Source organism: Hemicordylus capensis, chromosome 4 (genome assembly GCF_027244095.1).
Source record: "Hemicordylus capensis ecotype Gifberg chromosome 4, rHemCap1.1.pri, whole genome shotgun sequence".
In the NCBI taxonomy this organism is placed as follows: Eukaryota; Metazoa; Chordata; class Lepidosauria; order Squamata; family Cordylidae; genus Hemicordylus; species Hemicordylus capensis.
Window position 1 is genome coordinate 44,255,297 of NC_069660.1, and position 12,654 is coordinate 44,267,950.

Genomic DNA, 12,654 nt, shown 5'->3' on the forward strand with positions numbered 1-12,654 from the left:
TAAACTTTGAGATCATTGACAGACTTTGGGATAGGGATGTTTGAACTGGTTCGAATTCAAACTGGTTCAAATTCGAACCAGGGTGGTTCGAAGGTTCAAATTTGAACCGAACCAGCCATCTGGTTCGAGCTGCAGGTTCAAATTCGAACTGAACCAGGGGGTGGTTCGATTTGAACTGGTTTGGACATCCAAAAATTGGTAGGATGGTAGCTGGCACCCAGGGGTACCTGCCACCCAAACCCCAAAGCAATCGGACACTCGTGCAATTTTTATGAATTTTTGAAAATTATTTTTATTTTTTTCTCATAGGGTATAATGGGACTCGAACCAGCCCATTATATCTTATTGTGGAGCACCCATGGGTGCCAACAATCACCCAAACCCTGAAGCAATCGGACAGTCCTATGATTTTTTATGAATATTTGAAATATTTTTAATTATTTTTCTCATAGAGTATAATGGGACCAGAACCAGTCCATATCCCCTATTGTGGAGCACCTAGGGGCACAAAAGAGGGGTTGGTGGTAGACAGACAGGGGTACCTACCACCCACAAAACTCCAAGGCAATTGGACACTCCTCTGATTATTGGTGAATTGTTAAAGTATTTTTGAATTCCTCATAGAGAATAATTAGGATTGCAGCAAACGTATAGCTTCACGTCAGGGGGAAAGGGGTTTCGTAGAGTGGAGTGTGGTGGGTGGTAGTTCCTAGGGTGGGCAAGGAAGCTTCCTGGCCCCCCTTGGGCACTACCACCCACCACACTCTGCTCTAGGCCACCCCTTTGCCCCCGATGTGAAGCTATACATTTGCTGACACCTCCATGCTTCTTTATGGAGAAAAACCTTAAAGACACATAAACTTCAAAAATCACTTAAAAATCAGCCCTTTGCCCAATTCCTTTCAAATAATTCTGATAGCTTCCTGCCCCCTCCCCTTGGGCACTACCACCCACCACACTTTGCTCTTGGACACCCCTTTGCCCCCGACGTGAAGCTATACATTTGCTGACACCTCCATGCTCCTTTATGGAGAAAAACCTTAAAGTCGCATAAACTTAAAAAAAAACTTTAAAAATCACTTAAAAATCAGCCTTTTGCCCAATTCCTTTCAAATAATTCTGATAGCTTCCTTGCCCACCTTGGGAACTACCACCCACCACACTCCACTCTAGGACACCCCTTTCTCCCCGACGTGAAGCTATACATTTGCTGCAATCCTCATTATTCTCTATGAGGAATTCCAAAATAATTTTAAAATTCACCAATAATCAGAGGAGCGTCTGATTGCCTTGGAACTTTGTGGATAGTAGGCACCCCTGGTTATCTACCATCTAGACGTTTGTGCCCCTAGGTGCTCCACAATAGGGGATATGGGCTGGTTGGGTCCCATTATACCCTATGAGAAAAATAATTTAAAATATTTCAAATATTCATAAAAAATCGTAGGACTGTCCGATTGCTTCAGGGTTTGGGTGGTTGTTGGCACCCATGGGTGCTCCACAATAAGGTATAATGGGCAGGTTCGAGTCCCATTATACCCTATGAGAAAAAAATTAAAATAATTTTCAAAAATTCATAAAAAATCGTACGAGTGTCCGATTGCTTTGGGGTTTGGGTGGCAGGTACCCCTGGGTGGCAGCTACCATCCTACCAATTTTTGGGTGTCCAAACAAGTTCAAATTCGAACCGAACCAGGGGGAGGTTTGAACAAAACCAAAACCGAACCACCCCCTCCTGGTTCGAACCTGGTTTGAATTCAAACTGAACCGGGCAAACTGGTTTTGTGCACATCCCTACTTTGGGAAAGATGCAGCAAAATTTAGGTGCACACCTAAATTCTATTGAAATCAATTGAACAAACCCAATGCATAGTTAAATACTTAACAGTTGTAATTCTATCCCCACTGAATTTCGTTGGACTTACTAAGTAGAAATGCATAGGATTGCACTGCCAAGTCACCTGGATTTTAACAGACTTGAGAACCTAACTTTCACTGGACTGAGACTTAAATCTTTAGAAGCTGTCTGGTTTCCGTTTTTGCTCATTCCAACATTAAGCCATTGTTTTCTTCCTGATTCAGTGTGATAGGACCTTTCTTAAACATTTTTGTCTTTAATATGTTTCCTTTTAATGATGAACTGAGTCCTTTCACAAAAGTCTGGAAAACTCTGAAGTACAAGAAGATGAGGCTGTTCTCACGAGAAATCGAGAAATCACTCACTACATCTGTACCAAATTTGGTTCAAATCAGTTAGATGGTCCACAAGTTTGCCCACCTGCACTTCAAATGTTCACACATGTGCCATCTTCAATCAGGGTAGATGACATCATAACAAACAACACCACTGAGTTGTCCTTAGGTGTCACTCACTACAACTGTAGCAAATTTGAGAATTTGCGAGAAATCAAGACAGGGCTAAGACAGGGCGAAATCAAGACAGGGCTAAGGCAGCCAAGCCCAGCCAAGTGGGTGCAGAGGACGGAAATCGGCCCAATCTGACTCATTTCGGAAAAAGGTGGGTCTGGGTGAGGAGCTCTTTCACCACCTTCTCTCCTGCCTGCCTCCATCACACCTGCCTCATCCTGCACTCACTTGTTATAGTTTGGGAGGCAGATAGAGCTCTCATTGCCATCCCACTCTGCCACCGCCGCTGCAAAGCAGCAGCTTTTAAAGTTTTTTTAAAAAGTCAAAGTCAAAAAAGTCAAAAAGTGGGATAAATCCCCCCCCCAACAGGAAATAGGGATATCCCATGCAATGTGGGACAGTTGGCAACCCTACCAACAATATCTGGGGACCCAAGTTTGAGAACTCTAGTTACTCCCGGTTAGACCCTTCTCTCCCATACTGCTTTGTAACAGTGCTACCTCTTTGTTTTTAATGCTTTTCTGACAGAGTGACTCACTGCACTGTCAAACAGACATTTAAGATCACCATGAGGTTTTACAGACAGGGCTTTATGCTGTGGGGTATCCCTACTTCGCAGCAGATTCAAGACAGTTTTTTCTGGGGGATTAGGTGGAGCATTCACATAGCCCTCAGCTGCTCCCCTATGCACATCAAAGACAACTATTGGAGCTTAGCAGAAACATTGAGGGTTTTTTTCAAAAGCCGCTTGAAATAGGAGATTATTTTAAGTCGGACTTACCTCGGGCTAAGTTAACCAGAATTCACAGCCTCCCCTGCAGAAAAACAAAGCCCTGTCTGTCCTGGTCCCTGATAGCCCGCAGGGAGGTTGGGTTAAATCCAGCGAATATGTGGACTGGCACACTCCAGTCAGGAGTAGATTTGGGTGGGGGTGGGGAGCCCTGTCTGTAAAACCTCCAACTAATCCTTGATCCTCTTACTAAAGTGGTGGATGTCAGTGGTGGAATTGGAGTTTGCGCTGGAATCCTTGAAACACTGAAGTTAGCTTTTGTAGAAACACTGAAGGATTATCAGCAACAAATAGGTGCAACACAATACAGGTGAAACTCGGAAAATTAGAATATCGTGCAAAAGTCCATTAATTTCAGTAATGCAAATTAAAAGGTGAAACTGATATATGAGACAGACGCATTACATGCAAAGCGAGATAAGTCAAGCCTTAATTTGTTATAATTGTGATGATCATGGCGTACAGCTCATGAAAACCCCAAATCCACAATCTCAGGAAATTAGAATATTACATGGAACCAAGAAGACAAGGATTGAAGAATAGAACAATATCGGACCTCTGAAAAGTATAAGCATGCATATGTATTCAGTACTTGGTTTGGGCCCCTTTTGCAGCAATTACTGCCTCAATGCGGCGTGGCATGGATGCTATCAGCCTGTGGCACTGATGAGGTATTATGGAAGACCAGGATGCTTCATTAGCGGCCTTCAGCAATTCTGCATTGTTTGGTCTCATGTCTCTCATCCTTCTCTCGGCAATGCCCCATAGATTCTCTATGGGGTCAGGTCAGGCGAGTTTGCTGGCCAATCAAGCACAGTACACTGTATACTTTTCAGAGGTCCGATATTGTTCTATACTTCAATCCTAGTCTTCTTGGTTCCATGTAATATTCTAATTTCCTGAGATTGTGGATTTGGGGTTTTCATGAGCTGTACGCCATGATCATCACAATTATAACAAATTAAGGCTTGACTTATCTCGCTTTGCATGTAATGCGTCTGTCTCATATATCAGTTTCACCTTTTAATTTGCATTACTGAAATTAATGGACTTTTGCACGATATTCTAATTTTCCGAGTTTCACCTGTATTATCCCTTTGGATGTCTGAACATCAAAGGCATGGTGTATGTACAGCTTGTGAGGAGGCAACCACATTGTTTCCTGAGCAATATAACCTCTGTTTTATAAGCTTCTGTGTTCAGTGGTGGCCTTGGAAATTTTGCAACTGAAACAAAAAAGAAAGAGGACATCTCTTTCTCCTTTTCTCTCTGCTGCTCCTACTGCACCCAGAGAGCCAGAGAGAGAGAGAGAGAACATATGTTTCTTGGATCAGCACTTCTACCACAGTGCTAAGAATGAGACATAAAAAGCTGACTTTTGGTAGGCCGCCAAATCCTGGGGGAAATGGCTCTTTCTCTTTCTTTCTATGGAGAACAGGGGGCACTGGGTCTACATTTAACTAATCTGTGCTAATCCACACCTTGCTAGCTCCCTCCTGCAATCCAGTACAATCCTTGCAAAATGTCATTAATGGCTGCTATTGAAAATGGAATTGAAAGGATGCTTTGATTTTCTAGGAATCAAATGATTATGAGCACAAAGAATTATCACAAGGCAATGTGTCATTAAAGTTGTCATTAAAACCAAGAAGAAGGAACAGAGACATCTCAGTGGCACTACTGTAAATTGTGTTGGAGCACCTGAAGTGGTAGCATTGTTGAAGCATGTTTTGATCAGAGCAGCAGGGTGTGTTAGTGTTCATTTAACCCCTTTTCTTCTGCACTATGTCGCCAGACTAAGTTGAACCCTCCTCCCACCCTCACTTAGTTGATATTCGCTTCACAGCAGCGGCGGGCAGGAAATATAGGCACAGATATAATAACATTGTAATTTTGCTTTATTATTATTTTTTAAACGTATATTCTCACTTTATCTGTAAAATTACAGCACAAAGAGGGTTACAGGTGTTTTTGTTTTAAATGCAAAATGAACAATAATCACCTCCAATGGGTGGGGCTGGCAGAGGAAGCCAGCCGGTGGCCAGTGTTCCTCCCACTGGCGGCCCCCCCGCATCTGACATCAGATGCAGGGGGCATGGCTTCATCCCCAAATGTAGTCCTGTGGCCCTGTTTGAGAGCAAATACCGGCCAGCACTGCTTTCTGCCAGTGCTGCCTTTAAAGGCAGGGAGAGCAGCTCCTGAGTCCTGGCCATGCTGCGAATGCAGCACTGGCCGCTATTGCTCTCAAATGGGGCCATGCGTCCCCATTTGGGAGTGAAGCCACGCCCCCTGCATCAGACGTCAGATTCAGGGTGTGTGGCTGGGGTGCCAGGCACAGACCCTGATTAGTGGCAGCCCGGGTTCTTTGAACCCGTCTGCTCAATGGTGGCTCTGCCCCTGTGGGAAACCATACAATGGCATCACAGCAATCTAAAACAAACCACAACCAGCAGAGCAATAAGAGCACTCAGCACATCACCAAATACAGCCATCTCGAAGCCTTATGGAACAGCCAAGTCTTCACTAACTGCTAAAGAAGAGCAGGCTGGGTGCCAAACATGCCTCCAATGGGCGGGAGTTGAGTTCCGATATGTTGGGATCAACACAAAACATTCCCTGCTCCTGTTGAATGCCTGCTTTACTTCCAGCAGTAGTAGTACCCAAAGCAGGACTTCAGGTGTAGAATGATCTAAGAGACATTGCACAGGCAAAGATAGCCAGGACTCACATGGTTAAGGAAGGGGTTCTCACACTTGGATCACCAGATGTTGTTGAACTATAACTCCCATCATTCCCAGCCACAATGGCCAGAGGATGCACTGGTCCAACAACATCTGAGAACACAAGTTGGAACCCTGGGTTAAGAGCTTTAAAAGTAATGACCGGCATCTTGAATTGGGCAATTAGGTAGACAATGAAGGTTTGGGGCATCATACTGATTTCCTTTTAAGCCTAAATTTTTACAATACTTATTCTAAAAATGAAACATATTCATTAGTAGTCCTCAGATCTAAGGTTGTGTTATTCTGTGGAGATTCCAGGTAAGTGAATGTGAGAAGACTGTTATGCTTATTCTGGTTAAATTAATCTAGAACAGAATGGATTTCAAATGTGTTTCCTAGGGGTTACTAGAAATTTGTCAGGGGCTCTGGAATGCAAAGATCAGCAATGGCAAGCAAGTTTCCCTGAAGGACAGTTTTCCAGACACTTACAATTATGTTCTGTTGCAGTTCACAGAGCTGCAGGGAAGTGTAGGTTGTGTTCTAGGGCAGGGATTCTCAAGGTTGGATCCCCAGATGTTATTGGACTTCAACTGCCATAATCCCCAAACAAAGGCCACTGGGCCTGGAGATTATGGAAATTGAAGTCCAATAACATCTGGGGACCCAACGTTGAGAATCCCTGTTCTAGGGAACCTACATCATGCAGGCCTGTAATGAGATCCAAGATGCCTGGCCCGTGCAACACATGAATGGTATGTGTGACCTAGATTGTGCTCCAGACTCTTCTGCAGTGTGCAGGAGTTCTTCAGCAGAAAAGATGACGTGGAAAGAATTCCCTAAATGCAGGAAACCTGAAAACCACAGATCTTGAATTAAGGGATAAGACCTCATGGATCCCCATTTAAGAAATTTTGGAAGTCCTGAACATCTTAACAAGAAGGTAGCATTTGTTTAGCCAACTGACTGATCTTAATTATTCGTTTGGAGCAGCACTAGGAGCATGCACGGAATCGTCTGGCCTGGTTTGGTTTGTGGCCGGACCAGCCTCGAAAGGAACCGGGCCAGTTTGGTCCGGCCCCCATCAACCCCCGCCCCCCGGTCTGGTCTGACAGGTCTGTGATTTTTTTTAAAAAAAATTTAAAATGAAAAATTACCTGTAGCCCCTTCGGGTGGCTTGCTATAGCTGCAGGGGGGGTGTGTGTGTCCGTGAGGGTTCCCCCTCCCCCCACCGGTCTCCCTCATCACTGCCGCAGCTGGGTAAATGTTGTCTTTTTGGCCCTTTCGGGCCTCCATAAGGGGCTACAGGTAGTTATTTTTCATTTTAATTTTTTAAAAAATCGCGGACCTATTGGACCGGACCGGTGGTTCGGTTCCAGTCCGGACAAAACCAGTGTGTGTGTGTGTGTGTGTGTGTGTGTGTGTGTGTTTTGGTTCGATCACAAACCCATGAACCCCCGGACCAAACTGTTGGACTGCGGACCAGTTCTGCACATCCCTAACCAGCACAGGGGTTGTCAATCGGAAGCCCTTCTGCTGTTGTTGGACTACAACCCTCATCATCCCCAGTGAGAAGAAATTACAGCAGGGGATATAGGAGTTGTAGCCCAACAGTAGCTGGAGAGCCTCAGGTTGGCCACCTCTTGACTAGCAGAAGACATCATTATCTTATTAAATGCAAATCTGTTGCTGTGATTCTCCATCTAGGTCCGTAACTTTGGTGGTATCCTGTCTGAAGAAGACTTCAGTAACTACACTGTCTTGGTGGAGAATCCAGTCCATACAGTATATCAAGGTAACATGGTACATCTAGGACGGTGTCTCCTACACCATGTGGTTGGTCCAAAATGCCTCTCAATTTTAAGGAAGAAAAGTGGGTTAAGAAAACATAGCTTTGGATCAGAATAGAAGGCAGTTAGGACTGTGTTTCTTTGTGGTGCTAAATCAAGACAACCCCTGGTATTAAATGTATGATATAGATCAGAATAGTTTTGTATGGTTATTAATTTAGTTCTTTTAACTCTGAGACAGAAGTGAAGACATGAAATATCATAGATTTTTACAGGAACCTCTGTGTATAAATTTCACACCTGTTTATCTTAAACTCATACAATTGATTCTCCCTTGATTCTCTCTTCCTCACATACTGATTGTGGCTTTTACACTCCACTCAAGAAAGGAATGGGAGTCAAGTCTCCAACCCATGGAAGCACTCAGTCTATCGAGTATGATGATTCTGTGGGCTAGTAAGGTTGCCAAGAGAGCCCAAACCATGCTAAGGGGATTCTTGCAGGCTTACAAGCTTCTAGTCCGTGGTGTGAACCAATGCTGCAATTAGTGTACACCAGAGTTAGAACCATCTGGACAGGCCTGTATGTAGCCTGACATGATGGGACACTAATTCATATCTTGCTGAAGTCCACCTTACCAGACCTCCAGTTCTACAACTGGAATCAGGGCTGAAGTCCCCACCCCCCTCCCTGCCCACTGCAAAATTCTGCAGCATGCCCATATCTTTAATTCCTGGTTGTACAAAGCTCTGGTACAAACACATCAAATGCAGTTTTGTGGTCCCATGGGTGGTGTGAGCACTGCAGGAACTGCTGCATGCTCATAGAACTGCATTTGATGTGTTGCATGACAGCACTCCTGCGCAAATGCACAGAATTGTGCAAATGGATTTGCACAATGGATGGCCAATGGGAATAATAGCCATCCATTGCAGAACTGCATCAGCACAATTTTGTGCATTTGGACCAGTGTGTTCTCATGCAACTGTCAAATGCAGTTTCACGAGCATGCAGCAGTTCCCACAATGCTCATCAAAACATCCACATGATGCTGTGCAGTATGTTTGCCATGTCGCCGCTCTTAAGATGCATGAATACGGCGACTCATCCCTGCTCCCATGTAATTTAAATTGGGAGGGGGGACATATTTGAAAGATTATGCACCTTTACCTTTTTAAACTGGCATGTTGTGCTTGTTCCTTCTGCTTGTAAACAAGTACAAGATATATCTTGAGAAGCACCCCTTGGATAGAACAGTGTATAGACTCTTCTGTCACTGTGCTTGCTTGCAGTTTGCCATCCAGATAATATTGGATCAGTTTGTTCAGTTTTTGAATGCTCAGGCTAGCAATGTTTCCAGCAATACAAAAACTGGTTCCCATGTCCTGTGTGAATTCTACAGGAAATCTGACTGCATTTTGACAGTGCTACCATGGTTGGACTCTGTCCTGGGGCAATACTGTGACTACATACAATATATAATCTCTTATTTGGGGAATCTCCAGTGAAGGGCTACCTAAAAAAAAATTGTTTTTTAAAAAATGCAAAAATCTGGATTTAATGAGCTGCTTAGGGCCAGCACAGTGAAAGGAACCTGCCTCCTTCCAGTGAAGCTTCTGATTTTGTTCCCTCTGAATAGTTGGTCCCTATGCCATATTGCAAGTTGCTTTTGAAATAGCTTCTCAGTTTCAAAAGCAGTTTACATGCATGCAGTAGAATGGGCGTTAGGCTCTTCAGCTGTTGTTGGCCTTCAACCCCTACCATCCCCAGCAACCAAAAAATGCAGCTAGGATGATGGGAGTTGTAGTCCAACAATCACTGGAGAGCCTCAGGCTGACCACTCCTGCAATAGAGGGAAGTTACTGAGAAAAATACATCTCATGCCCCTGGGGTTCACAGAACTAGTTTCCAAAATGGAAAACCTTGCTTGCCCATAGCTTTTCTCCTCCTCCTTCTCTTGTCCCGACAGGTCATCTTGTCCTCAGCCCATCACCTCCACATGCAGGCCCTGCTCTGATCACCGCTCTGAACATCCTTGAGGGCTTCAATATCACCAGCCAGGTAGCCAGGGAAAATATTCTCCACTGGATAGCAGAGGTAAGACCCACTTAGCATAATATTTTGGTTGGGACAATGATGTAACAATAGGGCCTTCACCAAGAATTTACCAGGGAATTTAGTGAGGCTCATGGAGAAAAGTACTGTAAATGGTTGCAACTGAGGATGAATTCACATAATCATTTGAAGTGGTATTTATGTGGGGACCACATTTCTCTGTTATGGGATTTAAGTTGCTGTAAGCTGGAACTGAAATCCGGGGACCAGAATCAATAATAACCATCTAGAGCCTTTGGAGTCAGGTGGTATATAAATAAAATAAAATAAAATAAAATAAAATAAAATAAAATAATGCCCTAAAAGACTAATGCTATAATCATGGAGTAAAATAGATTCCAACAAACCTGCCATGTAAACATATGTAGTAAACACTACAGGATTTAGTATTTAGTGTACTCATAATCATCTTGCATGCATTTTAGATCTAGGATTGTTTTAATCCTCTGTGGAATAAGGTTTCATAAAGCTCAGGGTTTTGTATCTCATTGTCCAGTTTCATGTACCAGCCTTCTTCCGGGGTTCTAAACCCAGGTAGATGACAAATGGGAGCACACCAGCTAGCTACATCCCCCAGTGCCAACACTCTCCATAGCCACAGCCCCCAGTGTCCCCACCTTCAGAGTTTGCCTGACTGAACGCCAAGGTTCTAAATCACACGGAAGAAGTGGTTCAGCACTGCCCTACTCAGACAAATGCTGTACCACAGATGCAGTAGGTGTGGCTAAGGAGCATGCCAACACCAGGCTAGCCCCAACACTCTCATTTGCTCAACGATGACTTTTGTCTTTAATGGAGATTATGTTGGATATGGAGTTCCAGTACATCAACCTTTTGCACCTACTATACTAATGACCACTAGGGGCATTGGGAGTAGAGGTAGCTAGTGAGGGCCTCCTTACCTGTCCCTGCTTGCCTCTGCTCTATGACTCCTACTTTGACTCAGGTACTTCCTGTAGTGAGTCAGTTCTCTTCCTTTCCTCCTAGCGAGAAGATGGAAACATCTCTCATTCTCCCTCCTTATTAACTATGTAGCTGATAGATAGGATAGGTCTTTCCTATCTCAAATGTACTTCACCAATAAATCAATTTAGTTTAAACTCTACAGTGCTCTCTATCCATGATACTTAAATAGCTGCAATAACTAAACTCTGCACTCTGTAACTGGAGTGGTAGCTTTCTTGGTGCTTTGCTAAATAATCACAAACCCCAACAGATTGATTGATTGATTGATTGATTGATTAAGTGCCGTCAAGTCAGTGTCGACTCTTAGCGACCACATAGATAAATTCTCTCCAGGATGATCTGTCTTCAACTTGGCCTTAAGGTCTCTCAGTGATGCATTCATTGCTGTAGTAATCAAGTCCATCAACCTTGCTGCTGGTCGTCCTCTTCTTCTCTTTCTTTCAACTTTCCCCAGCATCTCAAGGGACTTCTCAAGGGAGCTGGGTTTTTGCATAATGTGTCCGAAGTAGGATAGTTTGAGCCTGGTCATTTGTGCCTCAAGTGAAAATTCTGGATTGATTTGTTCTATGATCCATTGTTTGTTTTCCTGGCTGCCCATGGTATCCTCAAAAGTCTTCTCCAGCACCAAAATTCAAATGTGTTAATGCTTTTTCTATCTTGCTTCTTCAAAGTCCAGCTTTCGCATCCATAGAGTGTCATGGGGAAAACCATTGTCCAAATGATTCTAATAATTGTAGCTGTAGACACGTCCTGGCATCTAAATATCATTTCCAAGGACTTTATTGCAATCCTACCAAGTGCTAGTCTGTGGCGTATTTCTTGACTGCTGGATCCTTTACTGTTGATGGTCGATCCTAAAAGGCAGAAGCTATCCACCACTTTGATGTCTTCATTTTCAATTCTGAGGCTGGTTGCTGTACCCATCAGTTTAATCTTCTTTACATTTAGTCGTAGTCCCATTTTTTCACTGTGCTCCTTGACTTTCATTACTAGAGCTTGTAGATCATCCACATTCTCTGCTGTCAGAGTGGTGTCAGCAGCCCAGCGCAGGTTATTGATGTTTCTTCCTCCAACATTAAAATCCAATCCAGCTTCTCTCAGTATATGTTCAGCATATAAACTGAATAAAGAAGGAGAAAGTATACAGCCTTGTCTTACTCCTTTGCTGATCTAGAACCATTCTGCCCTGTGTATAGGTTTCTCATGAGAACAATGAGATGTTCTGGGATACCCATTTTCCTAAGGATATTCCACAACTTGACATGGTCGACACAATCAACAGTTTTTCTGTAGTCAATAAAGCACATATTTACTGCTTTTTGGTATTCTTTGGCTTTCTCAATTATCCAGTGTGCATCAGCAGTGATGTCTCTTGTTCCTCGGCCTTTTCTGAAACCAGCTTGAACATCTAGCATTTCCCTTTCCACATAGGGCTCTAATCTGCGTTGGATGATCCTGAGCATTATTTTGCTAGCATGTGAAATTAAGGATATTGTCCGATGGTTTGTGCAATTTGTCTTCTTTTGTGCAAGTCTCCTTTCTTTGGTATGGGTATGTAGACTGACCTCTTCCAGTCTGTTGGCCACTCTGTCGTTCTCCAAATTTGCTGGCACAGTTTGGTTAGGGCCTTGGCTGATTCTTTTGTTGCCTGCCATATTTCTGTAGCTATTTCATTTATTCCTGTAGCCTTCTGACTTGATAATGACCAGAGAGCTGATCTAACTTCATCTTCCTGTACTAGAGGTTTTTGCAAGTACAGTATACTCTTCTAGAGTATCTTGGATGTTGATGTCCCTGCTGTACAGATTTTCAATATACTCCTTCCATCTCTGATTGATCTTCTCTGAATCAGTTACTATCTGTCCTTTGGCATCCCTTAACATACCATTTTGAGGTTGGAATCTCC

The 12,654-nt window shown here is 43.5% G+C and overlaps 1 protein-coding gene across 4 annotated transcripts in view; it reads left to right on the forward strand.

Annotated features, from left to right (window-relative positions):
* Window positions 1-12,654, forward strand: part of GGT7 (gamma-glutamyltransferase 7) — an 80,473-nt gene that overhangs the window by 37,130 nt on the left and 30,689 nt on the right. For all 4 annotated transcript variants that reach the window (XR_008305932.1, XR_008305933.1, XM_053244604.1 and 1 more), the window contains exons 8-9: window positions 7,585-7,672; window positions 9,637-9,764. Coding sequence is in view for 2 of the 4 variants with exons in the window: in XM_053244604.1 (XP_053100579.1) it covers window positions 7,585-7,672; window positions 9,637-9,764 (216 nt within the window). In the remaining 2 variants the exon portion in view is untranslated. The remainder of the gene's footprint in view (window positions 1-7,584; window positions 7,673-9,636; window positions 9,765-12,654) is intronic.